At 40.7% G+C, this 15,559-nt stretch overlaps 1 protein-coding gene across 5 annotated transcripts in view; it reads right to left on the bottom strand.

Annotated features, from left to right (window-relative positions):
• Positions 1-15,559, bottom strand: part of ANK3 (ankyrin 3) — a 540,818-nt gene that overhangs the window by 464,175 nt on the left and 61,084 nt on the right. For all 5 annotated transcript variants that reach the window (XM_043519064.1, XM_043519067.1, XM_043519066.1 and 2 more), the window contains exon 2: positions 13,387-13,425. In XM_043519064.1, the coding sequence (XP_043374999.1) occupies positions 13,387-13,425 (39 nt within the window). The remainder of the gene's footprint in view (positions 1-13,386; positions 13,426-15,559) is intronic.

A 15,559-nucleotide genomic window follows, 5' to 3' on the forward strand; every position in this document is an offset into this window, starting at 1 on the left:
TCAAGGCATATCCTTACATATTATCCAATCTGCAGTTTCCACATTACTTACTTGGCAGGATTTAAAGTCTTACAATGCATCTCCCTTGCTGCGAGGGAGATCATCACAAAGTCCTTTAACAGTAATGATATTACTTGTGCTGGTAAAGGAAGGCATTAGAAGAATGGTATTCTATAGCATGCATTAATAACACTGACATTTCACAAATTGTATACAGCTTTGTTTCTCAGAATTGTGTCAGTTTTCAATTTCTGTTTATATAATTGTGATAGCCAGTAAAGTAGTTTAACTTTCATTATCATGACATGCAAGCAAATGAAAGTGACCATTAAGTTAGAAATGGTATAATTAAGAAGGGCATTTCCTAGGGATTAATGGCCAACTCTATGAGCTGATTAACCCCAGTTGATTATTAATCCCTAGGGCACGTGCTAGATGTTCCATGTCAACATCATTATCGCTAAACTGAATATATTAAAAAAAGTCAACTTCAAAATATGCTTTGGGTTTAGTTCCAGTTTTATGTTGCTGTACACATATCACAACACTAGTGTATCTGTATTGGGCAGGACCATTGTTCAGTCAGGGGGCCCTAATCCATGTTACCATTCAATTTAAATCTGCAAATATGTTAAGTGTGCATTCATTTTTGGGTGGTTGCTGTTGTACAGATTCTAATGAGAGGAAGACCCCTATTTATTACCGCTGCTTGTAAGTGAAACTGTTGGTTAATTTTCTCACTCTAAGCACAAAGCATTGTCAGGGGAATTACTGTAAAAATAATTTTGAATATATAGTTTCATATTTAAGACTCCTTTTCTATTACACTTCACCCACTTAGTCTCATGGTGGCCAGCCTATTTTTCTGCTCTTGCAGAGTGGTCAAGCTGTTCTTTTCATAAAACAGTGAAGGTTTTTAGCACTACCTGTTTCTGAGATTGAATTTAAAACCATTTTGATAATAAAGAAAGATTTTTTTCCCTTTCATAGGGAAAAATCTGAGTGAAAAAATCTAGGTCCTCCATACAGAAGACACACAAGAATGGCTGTACTAGGTCAGAATAATGGTCCATCTAGCAAAGTATCCTGCTTCCAACAATGGCCAATGCCTGATGCTTCACAGAGAAAGAAAAGATCAGGGAAACTATCTAGGTTTCAGAGTAGCAGCCGTGTTAGTCTGTATTCGCTAAAGAAAAGGAGTACTTGTGGCACCTTAGAGACTAACAAATTTATTTGAGCATAAGCTCACGAAAGCTTATGCTCAAATAAATTTGTTAGTCTCTAAGGTGCCACAAGTTCTCCTTTTCTTTTTGGAAATTATCTAGTGATCCATCCCATTGTCCTGTCCCAGTTTCTGGCAGCTGGAGGTTTAGGGACACCAGGAGAATGGGGTTGTGTCCCTAAACATGTTGTCTAATAGCAATTGATGAACCTATCCCCCATTAACTTGCCCAATCCTTTTTTGAACCCTGTTATACTTTTGGTCTTCACAACCTCCCTTGGCAACAAGTTCAACTGTCCATTGTGTGAAGTAATACGTCTCTTTTTGTTTGTTTTAAATTTGCTGCCTATTCATTCCATTGGGTGATTCCTGGTTCTTGTATTATGTGAAGGGGTAAGCAATACTTCCTTATTCACTTTCTCCACACCATTCATGATTTTATAGACCTCTGTCATATCTCCCCTTAGTTATCTCTTTTCTAAGATGAAAAGTCCCAGTCTTTTCAAGCTTTCCTCATACGGAAGCTGTTCCATACCCCTAATAATTTTTGTTGCCCTTCTCTGTACCTTTTCCAATTCTAACATATCTTTTTTTAAAATGGGATGACAAGAACTGCACTCAGTATTCAAAATGTGGGCATACCATGGATTTATATAGTGGCAGTGTGGTATGTACTGTCTTATTATCCATCCATTTCCTAATGGCTTCTAACATTGTTAGCTTTTTTGACTTGTGCTTCACACTGAGCAGATGTTTTCAGAGAATTAGCCACAAGGACACCAAGATCTTTCTTGAGTGGTAACTAATTTAGACCCCATCATTTTGTGTGTATAGATGGGATTATGTTTTCCAATGTGCATTGCTTTGCTCTCATCAGTATTAAATTTCATCTGCCATTTTGTTATGCAGTCACCCAGTTTTGTGAGATCCCTTTAACTCTTTGCAATCAGCTTTGGACTCTTTTATGCCCCCTTTCTCACCATCTAGACGAAACTCTCACCTACATTTGCAGAAGTTAAGTTGGACAAAATCCAGCAAAGATTCTCCTCTTACCTAGCTACCTGGTTCCCTTTTCCCGCTCTTCTGCCTCCAAGTTCCTCCCTCTCATCCTTCATACCTCTCCCATTCAGATGTCTTCCTCCTTCAACTGTCTCTTTCTAATACCTCAGCCTGTTCCCTTGACCCCATTCTTTCATGTCTCCTTTTAGCTTAGCCTCCTTCTTGCCTACTTTCCTCACACCCTCTCAATCATTTCTCTGTCTACTAGCATGCTCTTGTATCCCCATATTGAACACCTCCCCTCAATCCCTTTTACCTTTCTAACATCCACCCTTTCTTTTCTCCTCTTTGTCTCAAGAACCCTAGACCACAAAATCTACTCATGCTGCCTTGATCATGCCTGCTCCAACTCTCGCCTTGGTTACCACTCAGCTGGCAAAATAGCTCTGATCAAGATCACTGCTGGCCTCCTAATTAAATCAACATAGCTTCTCTCTGTTACTTATTCTTCTTGACCATAGAGAAGATTACCCCATCTTCTGAGCTGAGGAAGGCAGTGAGACTGATTAGGTGCGAGATGACAGACTGTGGTTTCTGTTTACAAGAAGTGCAAATAATACTATCACAATTACATAGTAAATTAAAAATTATTCACCCTGACGGGCAACTTAAAACCTTTAGACATTCTACTTGTGTATCTCCTCCTGACCATGAGTAGTCTCTCACTGTTGTTAATGATACTAGGCTTATCTAAGTCTGGGAATTTCCCTTGTCCTCAGCTGACTGTTTCTGTAAACTCTTATTGCTTAAACTAAGGATTCATTGATTACCCCTCCTCCAACAGGTGCTGTACAGATATAACAACAAAGTGATCACATAATGGACGTTTGGAGAGGAGCCCAGCAGTCTTGGCATCTTCTGAACAGGATTCATCATTTTGTTCTGTTGATACCTCCTCCCTGACAGTTTGCATATAAAACTGCTGCATTAAGGAGCAGAAACCATTATTAAAGTAGATGTGGGGGAATCAAAACTGCAATCACTATGAGAGGTAAATCCAGGAAATCACAACTGAAGAAGGTGCTTTATGCCAAGGGCTTCCTGAGAAAAAATCTTTACAAATTCAGTGGAAATATGCCCAGTGGAAAATTTATACTATGATGATAAAATTTACCACTCAGTATCGAAGAACAGACTTTTTAAAAATCAAATGAAATACAACTATTCTCCAAAATTCATAGTTGTAGTATTGTTCTTGAACTGGTACCCATATGGAGGATTTTTAACATGGATTGGAGAGTCACAACTGTTTGTTAGTCAGTAGGAAGCCTCTTATTTCCAATTCTATTTCCTATTTTGTTCTACTTACCTCATTTTGTTGATGTAAGCTAGAACAGGTCTAACTAAAACCTGGAAAGAAAATCTCTCCCATTCACAATCATTGTGGACTCTCATTTAATGAAAATGTACAACAAGGAATGGAGTAATCGATATTTAAGTGCAGTAATGTTTACAGTGCCAAAAATATCTGTTCTGGTTGACTGGTTAGTAGTACACAGGAAAGAGGAATATCTTCCTACCACTGGCTGAAAATTCTAAAACATATTTTTAGTTTAGACAAAAGTTAGATTGGAAGCCCTAAATCAGAGTTGGTGAGTTTTTTAAGCCACTGTTGCAAAAATTTCTTCTGTTGAACCATGTGATGCTCCGCAATGAAATTACTTTACCATGTGTGTTTCTGACATGTTCCCAATTTATACTTTTGTCCAAATTGAACGCACAAGTTCAAGTAGACTTTAAAACAAAATAAAGACAAATAATATGCTTGTCTGTATTTCAAATTGAATTTAGACTTTTTGGCAAAGTTATGTTTACAAACCCTAACAACTGGAGCAAATATTTTTACAAGGTATTCAACAGTATCATTGAACTAGCAGCACTAGAAACCCCCAGAGATATTTTATGGAGAGGCTAGTGTAAGTCCTTTTCACAAACAAAGAATGTCCCTATTCCCACAGTTTCACAAATTAAAGATTCACCATACGCAGAGAGTTGCTCCTGCCTCCTGACCCCCAATTTGAGATATAGGATCCCTAATCTCTAAAATAACTCCATTCAGTTTGAGGCACCAAACCATTACTCCATAGAGAGGAGCTATCCTCCCCCCAACAAATAACCTCCAAAGAAAGATTTCTCTTTTCGAGGCATCCTTCCCTATAGCCCAGATATGCTACCTCCATCAGTCACCAGTCTCTTATGCCCCCATTCTCTTTGGTTCATTAGATAAAGAAGCAGATGACTCTCCCTGGTTTCTTTCCCTGGCAGTTACCCTTCCACTAATTAGGAAATTGAGCAGTGTCTTCTAATTTATATCTTGCAATGCATTTCTGGAGTGCAATAAGCCATCACATACAGATATCAGCCAAAAGGTTGAAGATTTGAGCCCATTCAAGGATGTGACTGTTACTGCTTTGGGGAGGCAGTGTGTTTTAGTGAAGAGGACACTGGACTGGGAGTCAGGAAAATGGGTTCTATTCCCAGTTCCACCAATGAGGTGTTGCAGTCTCTTGGACAGTCGCTTGACTTTTCTCTGTTTCACTTCACCCACTTTGTCTGACTTTTCTATCTAGATCATAAGTTCTTCAGGTCAGGGACTGTCTATAGCAGGGGACAGTAAACTACGGCCTACGGGCCAGATCCGGCCAGTCAGGGCTTCAGTCCAGCCCGTGGGATTGCCAGCCCTGTGGCATAGCAGGAGCTAAGGCAGGCTCCCTGCTTGCCCTGGTCCCGCGCCACTCCCGGAAGTGGCCAGCACCATGTCCCTGCGGCCCCTGGGGGGTGGGGGAGGCAGAGGGCTCTGTGTGCTGCCCTCACCTACAGGCATGGCACCCCTGCAGCTCCCACTGGCCGGGAACGGGGAACTGTAGCCAATTTGAGCTTCGGAGGTGGTATCCACAGGCGAGGACAGCATGCGGTGAAGCCGCCTGCCCCACCCCACCCCCAAGAGTCACTGCCGGACATGCTGGCCACTTCCAGCAACGGTGCAGGGCCAGGGCAGGCAGGGAGCCTGCCTTAGCCCCGCTGCGTGCCACTGCCACATGGAACCGCTCAAGATAAGTGACGCCAGGCCGGAGCCCGCATGCTGAACCCCTCCTGCACCCCAAACCCCTTCCCTGAACCCCCTGCCTTGAGCCCCCTCTTGCACACCGCACGCTCTGCCACACCCCAACCCCCTGCCCAAGCCCTACATTCATGACCCTAAATACAATTTCCCCACCTAGATGTGGCCCTCAGGCCAAAAGGTTTGCCCACCCCTGGTCTACAGCATTGCCAACCCATGAGTAAGACCTCAAAAATGGACTTAAGTTTATGACATTTAAAAAAATACACTTGTGATTCTTTTGCTTTGCCTTCTGATTTTTGATCCTGCAGGATGCACTTGTGTCACATTTTCCATCTTCTCTCTGAAACCATTCAGGCTAGAAACGTTCATTAACAAAAAGTAAGCCAAGATCTCACAATCCAGGAGCTGGGGCATTTAGGTTGGAAAAAGCCACATCAAATATTGCTAATCTCAACAAGAACTGGCAATACTGTGTCTGTTTCTCTGTGTGTGTGCAGTGCCTACACAATATGGCCTTTGTCTCAGATGGGGTATCTAAGTGCTACTTCAATACACAAAAATTAAATAAATATATTTAGAGACAAATGTATTGGGGCAAATAAGAACATAACTTGATTATGTTTCATATTCGCATACTTTAAGGATATGAATAAGGAAATAAAGGAAACTGGTTTCTGTTTTAGCTCACTGCTGTGAACACACACTACTTTTTGTGAATGGGGAAAAATCCATCAAACTGGAAGGAAGTGCTCAATGTCATGATGTCTAGCTGTATCAGAGTGCATAACCAAGGCAAAGAGCCTCTGGCTTGGCTGTGTCATGCAATGATAAATTGGCTTTAGCATCTTTACATAATGCCTATTGAACTGAATTTAGAATTGTATCCAACTCCTTAGCATATGTAGAATCATAGTTTAGTGAGGTATCAGAGGCTTTGCAGAAGTATATGACACCACCTCAGGTAACTAAAACCCAGAGAGCAAGTGAGGAGCAAAAGTGCTAACTCCTATTACTATATAGCAGACTGGAGAAATAAGTGAAAAATAATAGCAATTATTCAGTTTTAAAGAACTGAATGTACCAAATAGATTTTATACTGGCAGATACTACACTTATTACTTACAAAAACTGAAGTACAATGAGATTTAGAGTATATTCATGACATAATTAAGAAGTAGTGTGACTAACATCACCTCCCATCACCTGCAGGACAGGAACTGTGTTGCCTTCACAAACAATTAGATGTCTACCACCCCTTTGGGTATTGGGTAATCAATGTATAAAATAATGATAATATTGAGTAAATAATTGCTTCCCCTTCCTCCACATAAATCTGGTTATTGAACCGTAGACATACGAGAATCTTCATTACGCTCCATGTTTAGGGCCAAGATTAGTGGTGGGTTTTGGGGGGACCCTCTGAGACATAGTAGCGTGTGGTGCCATTCATTTCCTTCCCCATCAATGGCCAGTTTTTCAGTTGCAGGGTTACTGCACCTCTGATCCCTTCTCTGCCCTCTTTGATTGCACAACCATAGGGGGTTAGGCCTTGTACCCTTACTTTTTAGGGCGAGGCTGGTGCAGCTGCAAGCCCCTGGCAGTGCTCTGTTTGTCTTCCCCACCCCCAAGGTATTTTTAGTAAAAGTCGGGACAGCTCGTGGGCTGCTGGGAATTTTTGTTTATTGTCCGCAACCTGTCCCTTTTTTTCTAAAAATACCCATGACAGAATCATAACCTTAACTATCTGAAGCTCCAGCAGCTCACATGGAAAGCTTCAGCAGCACTCTGCCTCATAAGACCATGCTGAGACCTTTATTACAGCTGGTCAAAAAGTTGACAAAACATTTTTTCCAACAAAAAATACCATTTAATCAAACCTGGGGTGAGAAGACTCACCCGAGGATAGCCAATGGCCCGGTGGATAAGCATTCACGTGGGCTGTAGGAGCCCAGATTGACATCACCAGGCAACAGAGTCACACTCTCTCCCCCTGGCCCAGTGGATATTTAATTATTTATACAAAGTGGAACAGCTCCAACGAGAGAGAGAGAGAGAGAGAGAGAGAGAGAGACTGACTCTCTTCCTAAATGCAGTGGTCAGATTTTCAATGAGTGCTGAGAAGGTCTGAAAATCTGACACTATCTAAGTAAAAAAACATTCTAGACCAGGTAAATGTTACTAATATTAGAGCATTTTCACATCTAAGTAATTAAAAATAAAATTATTAACAATCTAAAGTATTCATTTCCATGACGGGGTGTGTGTGTGTGTGTGTGTGTGTGTGTGTGTCTTAAAATGATATCCTAATTAAAAAAAACAACAACTTTACATTACAATAATATGAAGGCCTCCAATTATATTTTCAAAGAATCACATTAATAAACAAGCAATAACTTTGCTATGTATAAAGTGAATGAATGCATTTTTTTAATCTCCTAAATACAAATTTGAAATCAGGAAGAAATACAATTGCATATTATGGTACAGAAGACATTTTTCAAAGCTTTGGCTGTCTTTTGAAGGTAACTGCACTTTTGAAAGAACATCAGAACTCTCCTAAAGTGCACACTAAACTTTTCAGTCTAAGGATATACTATATAACATACAACATAATACAATTAACCAATAATATTTAACAACTGACACCCATGGATCTCCAAGGGGTTTTTAAACTTTAATTAAGCCTCACAACACTTTTGTGAAAGAGGTAATGGTTATCATTTTATACATGAGGTAAGTCATGCAGGTGTCCTACTTACAATCACCAGGGAAGTTTGGGGCACAGCTAGAAAGAATTCAACTCTCCAGAATCCTATTCCTATGTTTTAACACATCCACTTTCTATACCATAGAAAAGAATTGCACCTATTGTAACCTGAACATTGTATTTTAGGTAATAGAAATTAATTGCTTTTTAAAATTGTGGCATAAAACTGAAGATTCTGTTTTTTCAGGCACAGATTTGCACCTGCAATTAATTGTGGGCAAAAACTTTAGCATTTTTAGATCTAATTATTTCATTATACCTTAAAAAGAGAGGCTACATTAAGGTTCTTTCCAAAACACAATCTTTTAATGCATTCCTTTCCCAATAACTAGGCATCTTTCCACTCACAAAATCCAATACAACAAGAAATGGATATGATTTTCAGCTGCTTGCGTTCTGCACTACTTCCAGGGTGAAAATTAATTAGACATCTCAAATTACAGAACTGGATTCATATATTGCTGGATCATCTTGAATTAAATATATGAAACAGAAAATGCAACATTGATACAGTACTAGTATTTTAGAATTATATACAAGTTTCTGCAAGGATACATTTTTGTCTTGGAAATCCTACACCTGCCCTGTTGTGCATTATTGCTTAAATGTTGGAGTCTTTCATCTGGAAGAGAATCACAGCTTTAAAAGAAAGCTTTCATTCCTTGCTTCTGGCTATTTCTATTAACTTAATTTAGTTTAAACAAAAATACGTATAGATGTCAACTCCAATTGAGAAACCTCTATATCAAAGTCCTGACCAGGCAGACAACTGACACAAAAGACTAAAATGGGGAACTATATTTCTAAAATGCTGCCACCTGATTCTCATCCCACACAAATATGTAATCTAAATAATGAAAAAAGCTTTATAGTTTCAAACATCAGTTCGTTTAGTACTCTTGAAATAATCCAAAACTTTTACTTGAGTCATGACAAATGAAAGCCTTAACTGTGAGAACAACTTTTTGAACCAAAGTTAAAAATAATGTTCTCAAACTCAAGCAGCAAAGAACACGATTATATTTTCAAGGAAGACTGTCAACTGTAAACAAACCCAATGTCTTAATTATCCACATTTTTGCAAAATAAAGTTAATTTTAAAATTCCAATTTACTTGTCATATATGCTGTCTTTTTACTTTTTACTTTTTGCATTTCTTTCATCCTGGAAAATTAAAACAAACAAGGTCTGTTAGCTTTAAAAATGATTTTCACTGAAAATATTTCTATTTAGATTTTAAAATGTTTGTTGTTACATAACTTATATATTAGGACCAATCTGTGTCATGTTTACAGGGACAGACTCATCTAATCAAATCACAAAAATGTATATGTGGCACTAGTAAGAACAGGGGGGCAAACTACGGCCCGCGGGACCATCCTGCCCGGCCCTTGAGCTCCCTGCCAGGGAGGCTAGGCCTCGGCCCCTCCCCTGCTGTCCCCCCTCCCCCACAGCCACGCCACCATGTGGGCAGTGCTCTGGGCAGTGGGGCTGTGTGCTCCTGCAGGGCAGCATGTCTGGCTCCGGCCGGGCAGCACAACAGCCAGACATGCTGCTCTGAGAGGCATGGTAAGGGGGCTGAGGCCATGGCGAGTGGTCCCAGGGGGCCATCAGGGAACAGGGGGCAGTTGGATAGGTGTGGGAGTCCTGGGGGGCCTGTCAGAGGGTGGTTGGATGGGGCAGAGGTTCAGGGCAGGGGGCAGTCAGGGGACGGAGAACAGGTGGTGGGGTTGGATAGGCGTGGGAGTCCCAGGGGGACCTGTCAGGGGGTGGGGGTGTGGATAGGGGTCGGAGCAGTCAGGGGATAGGAAGCGGGGGGGTTGGATAGGGGCAGGGGATCCCAGGAGGGGGTGATCAGGGGACAAGGAGCAGTGGGGGGTTGGATGGGTGGGGGGTTCTGAGGGAGGTAGTCAGGGGCCGGGAAGTGGGAGGGGTTGCATAGGGGGCGGGGGCCAGGCTCTTTGCGGTGGCACAGCCTTTCCTACTGGGCCCTCCATACAGTTTTGCAACCCCAATGTAGCCCTCGGGCCAAAAAGTTTGCCCACCCCTGAGATAGAAGCATTTGCCCCAGGAAGGGGTGCTAGCCATTTCAATGTGAAGTAGACATCAGGAATGTGGGACACAGCTCCAGGGGGAGAAGGCCATCATAGCAGCCTGCTGGCCAATGCACCTCTCCTTTCTTAGGGGAGGGGCTGCTAGTGGTCAATCCAAAACACTGAATTTTGGACAGATCAACAGGGAGAGAGGCACCACATTTATAAGGCAGTACCAAGAAGAAACAGGACTATCTATTCCTGCTCTTCCCTGAAAATCCCACTGTTCTTTCCTCTTTCCTTCAAGTTATTGGTTGCATAGGGTTCAGTTTCAAGGTTCCTCTGTATATATAGGGTTGTGTGTCTGCCATAGCCGCAACATCTTGTGTCCACCTATCAGCCTGCATGGGTACATCTCGAATTTGCAGTAATTGTGTGGATTCATGCTATGAAGCTACAACCTATTTGCTGAATAATGACTGGATTTATTGTTCACACGTCTGTTTCACAGGATCACAGCTTTAGATGGTTGGGCCCGGCAGCAGGGATTAGACTTTCCCCGCAAGGGGGAAGAGATTTAACTGGGATCTCTGGATGGGTCTCCCATTCCTATGGAGTTTGGAAGCCAGGATAACACCTCTTCCTTGGGGTGAACGAAGTTAAGCCTAGGATGCTCTCAATCAGAGTATTTAAAGGTGGTTGGGTTGGCCAAACAACAGCTTAGGGTAGCTGTTTTTCCCCGATTTTTCAGCTGCAAGAACAGGTTTCCTTTGGGAGTTACTTTATTTAAAGTCAAGAGTTTCAGTAAGTTGCAGCCAGTTGGCCAAAAGATTTTAATCTGTCCTTGTCTTTAGTGGCCATTCACAAATTGTTCTGAAAGCTTGATTCAAACATCCAGAAAGTGAAGCAATGAGTACTACTGAGAATGTTTGTGTTTCTTAGCAAAGAGGAGACAGTTTCAGGATGGGTATATTTCTTCCTCAAAAACGTAAGCCACAGAGGATTACTTTTACCTTAATTGAAGCATGTTATGAACCTCTAATTAACCGATATTTTCAAAAGTTTATTGAAAACTGGAAGGCATAAAAATATTAAACGTTGTTCTTTTAAAGACAAATGGGGGACTGCTCACCCGGGAAGGAGCTAATTTGCACATCATCATTCTCTCTCAGGTTAGCCAAAGTTTCATATCTGAATTATTACAACAGAAAGACAGAGATTTCTCTTGCCTGAAAGCCTTGTCCATTTGATGCTCTTGTCCATTATTAGAGGCTATATAAATTTCACAAGACCGAGCAGCAACCTTAACTCGGAGGAAGAGGCAGCTCTGCTAATGGCTCTTGTGGAGAAGAGAAATGTATGGTCAGGGAGCATCACTGAAAAGTAAGAGAGGCACCTGCTTCATTAAGTTACCCTTTTGTAAGTCTGAGAAGTAGAATCTCCTAAAGTTTAATTGGGAGAGTGGGGGAGGAGGAAGGAGAAGGAGAATGAAGATTCAGTTGGGGTCTGCCAAGTTTTTAGAGTAGTCTGATTAAATGATCACTAGTGAGAAAAACAGATCACATTTTGGGCCTATAATCAGTCACAACAGCACAAGTATCTCTGACGTTCTGTGCCACAAACTGCTTAAACTTGGTTCTGCAATTATACCAGAAAAATGTGAACACTAAAAAAATCACTTTTTAAGTCATGCAAGCAAAAATTCTCAATATAAGAATAATTTAAAGAAACATTACCTGAAGCATATAATTCACTGTGCAAAGTTCTAATTACCATCTGTTTCTCAAGTGACTTCTAGCACAAATACTTAACCCAGAGGAAAGGAAGAGGGATGAGGTGGTGGGGGAAGTGAAGAGGTAGTAGATATCATCCTGACCCGATCTTTCTCAATTCTAGTAGTTTGTCACCTTATCTTAAGCTTTCATTACACATGGGAAAGGAGTATACCAAAGAAAGCATTGGCTAACGAAGATGGCAATTATGTGAAAGTGCTGTACAGATTTATAACACTTAAGGCTTGTCTACACAAGGATACCCAGGAAAGTTAATCTGAATCAACTAAAGGTGATTTAAAGTGAATTAGTTAAACCACATTAAATCCCTGCATGGCTGCTGTTGTTCAGAATCAGCGGCCTTAATTCAGTTTGGCCTAATTCACTTGAATTTCTGTGAAACAATCTAAAGCAGAGGTTCTCGAACTGTGGTCTGTGAGCTCCATTCAGGTGTTCTGCAGACAGATCCCTCTAAGGTGCGTGCCTGGGTGGCCGCACACAAGAGAATGAAGGGACACCCACCTAATTAGTGGAGCTGCGAAAGCGTTGCTCTACTAATTAGGAGCCTGGACCCTGGAGAAGACGCACATGTAAGGTGAAGTGGTGGCCTTAGGGGGAATAGGGAGTAGTTGGGAGGGGGCGGTGGGGTGAGAAGAGGGGATGGGGGGAATTTGGGACATGCAGAGCTGTGGCAGCCAGAGAAAGAGGTGACTTTCTCCAGCTCCAGGGCCGTGGCTCCCAGGAAGAGACAGCCCTCCTTCCCAGCGGGGAGAGACCCCCCTCCTTCCCAGCCCCAGCTCAGGGGCTGCTGCGGTGGGGAGAGAGGGCACATCCATGGCATTAGAAAGGTAAGACTAATGATATTAAAATATGAGCTGTGTGCTTTTATTTGTAGAATTATTAAAGTTTTTTTTATAGACAGCTTTTATCCAAAGCGCTTTACAATAGTTAGCTAACAATACAAACAACATTTGGAAAGATCATTAAGTGGTCCGCCAAGACCCTCAGCAATTTTCAAGCGGTAGGTGGAAAAAAAAGTTTGAGAACCACTGATCTAAATGGTAAAGCATTTCAGAAGATTTTGGAGAAGTCATGAACACGGTAATCACAACATGCCCCATGCAGAACAGATAAAAATAAGTACAAACCAACGATACTTCAATGGATACTAATACATTAACAGACTCCAACAGCAGAAAAGGTGAAGTATAAAGACAAAACTTTAAGGAATTGAGACACAGGCACACATTCAGTGTTCCATGAAGGATGAGTTGCTTACTAAGACTTTGCAAAGTTCTAAAAGTGGAGGGGACGCAGGAATAAACATTGCATATCATTTTCTATGTATTCAGAACTTAGTTGCATATTACTTTCTAAAGTATAAAGCTGGAACAAAATAATTGTGTGGACTTTCAGGAAGGGAAAAGGAATAATCAGCGTGAATGAACTAATGTATATTTTCTTTTTACCTTTCTAGGGCTTCCTGGAGGGTATAATCTGTGGTACACCTGAAAAACAAAAAAGTAGAAATTTAATGGAGAAGAATTAAAACTTGTAAGTAATGTGTGGTGTTAATACAAAAACATATAATTAATATATGAAGGCACAATAAACCATTGCAATATGTACTATAGCCCACTGAAGTCCCCTGAGGCCCTGGAAATGCAAATCCCATACCTGTTGAGCTCAAAGAAAATAGGACATTTGCTAAGTATCAGCAGCCGCATCTCAATGGTACTGCAGTCTTATTAATTCCCTGAGTAGACTCATACAGACTGACTGACAGACTAAAAGGGTCTAAAGAAAAGGAGTACTTGTGGCACCTTAGAGACTAACAAATAAGGTGCCACAAGTACTCCTTTTCTTTTTGCAAATACAGACTAACACGGCTGCTACTCTAAAAGGGTCTAGAACACCACAGCGCTGATAAGAGATTGTTCAAAAATACATGCCATCATGAACAGGACCAGTCAAGATTCTCAGCTGGTGTAAAATGTCATGTCTCCACTAACTTCAGTGGTGAAGATCTGCTCCCTGCTAGCTGAAGATGATCAACCAGCAAGGTCAGGCCATTCTCCATAACACACTCAGGCCTTGAACCATATTGACAGGGTTGAAAATCCATAGACTATGGATAATATCAGAGCTGCTTTACCAAAACCTTCTCAACAAACTTTCCCAAGAAGGAAAGGCTGGCAGTTGATTGGCAAGAATGTCAATATCTAAAGAGCACTTCTTGAGCAAGGGGGACAAAAGGAAAAGGAGAACACACAAATTTACACACATAATAGACACTGATCTGAATGTGAACTTGTGTGAGTATGTGTGAGACACGGAGAGGAAGAAAAACAATATGTAGCATAAATGGTGAAGATTTAAAATCATTCCAGGTAGTCTAAACGTTTGCCTACCTGCCCAGTTGCTCATATGACAGGCAAAGCATCTCGACTTCTAAGAAAGCATTCATGCCAACTCCAATTGAGAGACCTCTATATCAAAGTCCTGACTAGGGAGACAACTGACACAAAAGACTAAAATGGGGAACTATATTTCTAAAATGCTGCCACCTGATTCTCATCCCACACAAATATGTAATCTAAATAATGAAAAAAAGCTTTAGTTTCAAACATCAATTCGTTTAGTACTCTTGAAATAATCCAAAACTTTTACTTGAGTCATGACAAATGAAAGCCGTAACCGTAACTTTTCTTCTAGGTACACACTCTCTTCCTTCCATCCCCTTTTCCCCTCACCCAATTCATGTAGCCTTAACTTTTACCATGCTTTACTTCCACAGTCATTTCAAGATAATTACATTGGGTTCACTTCATCCCTTCCACCAGCATATTCCATTTACAATGGCAGCAGAAGCATGGCATGGAAAGTTATAAAACTAATTACTTTGGCTGGAAAGACAAGATGGTCACTGAACTATATATTCACAATATCAAAATATAAACACATTTTTGTCCTTATTAAATAACAACATAACTAAGGGAGGCCTTGATTCTGCCACCTTTACTCACCCTGAATTATAACCTTACTATACAACTAGTCCCTTTGAAGATTCAATGAGAGTAAGGATGGGAGAATTTGGTCCAAAATGCTTAAAACACGGTGGGCAACTTTAAACCCAAATATATTTTGCTACCATGTACATTAGATGCCTAATACACTGGGAATTCAGACTGCATATCGCACTAACAAAAGCTACACATTTAACTCCCTACACATCATATGTAAAGTTAACTCCAAAGTATTTTATTTTCAAAATCTAAGCAAGCCTGCCAATGACCACAATTAAAATTATGAATAATAATATATTTTGACCTATACACAGCATCATAAATCTCTACTTATTTCTTTTTCCCACATCTAGTTTTAATATTATTAAAGTGTTTTTTGTTTCTGTGGGAAAAGCCAAAAGCAAACTAAATTGTTCAATCACTCATTAAGTCCCCACATCTATAAAGTCAAATGACATTCCAGTCTAATAGTAATTTTGCTATAATTCTAAAGAAATAATAGGTTCTGCCAGTTCCAATCTCCAGTTATTCATAAGTTATGTAAATCATTACATGAGGCACTGAATAAACCATCCTTAATGTACCTGAAGAAACTCTATTAATCACTAGTGAAAAA

This window comes from Dermochelys coriacea, chromosome 7 (genome assembly GCF_009764565.3).
Source record: "Dermochelys coriacea isolate rDerCor1 chromosome 7, rDerCor1.pri.v4, whole genome shotgun sequence".
Lineage (NCBI taxonomy): Eukaryota > Metazoa > Chordata > Testudines > Dermochelyidae > Dermochelys > Dermochelys coriacea.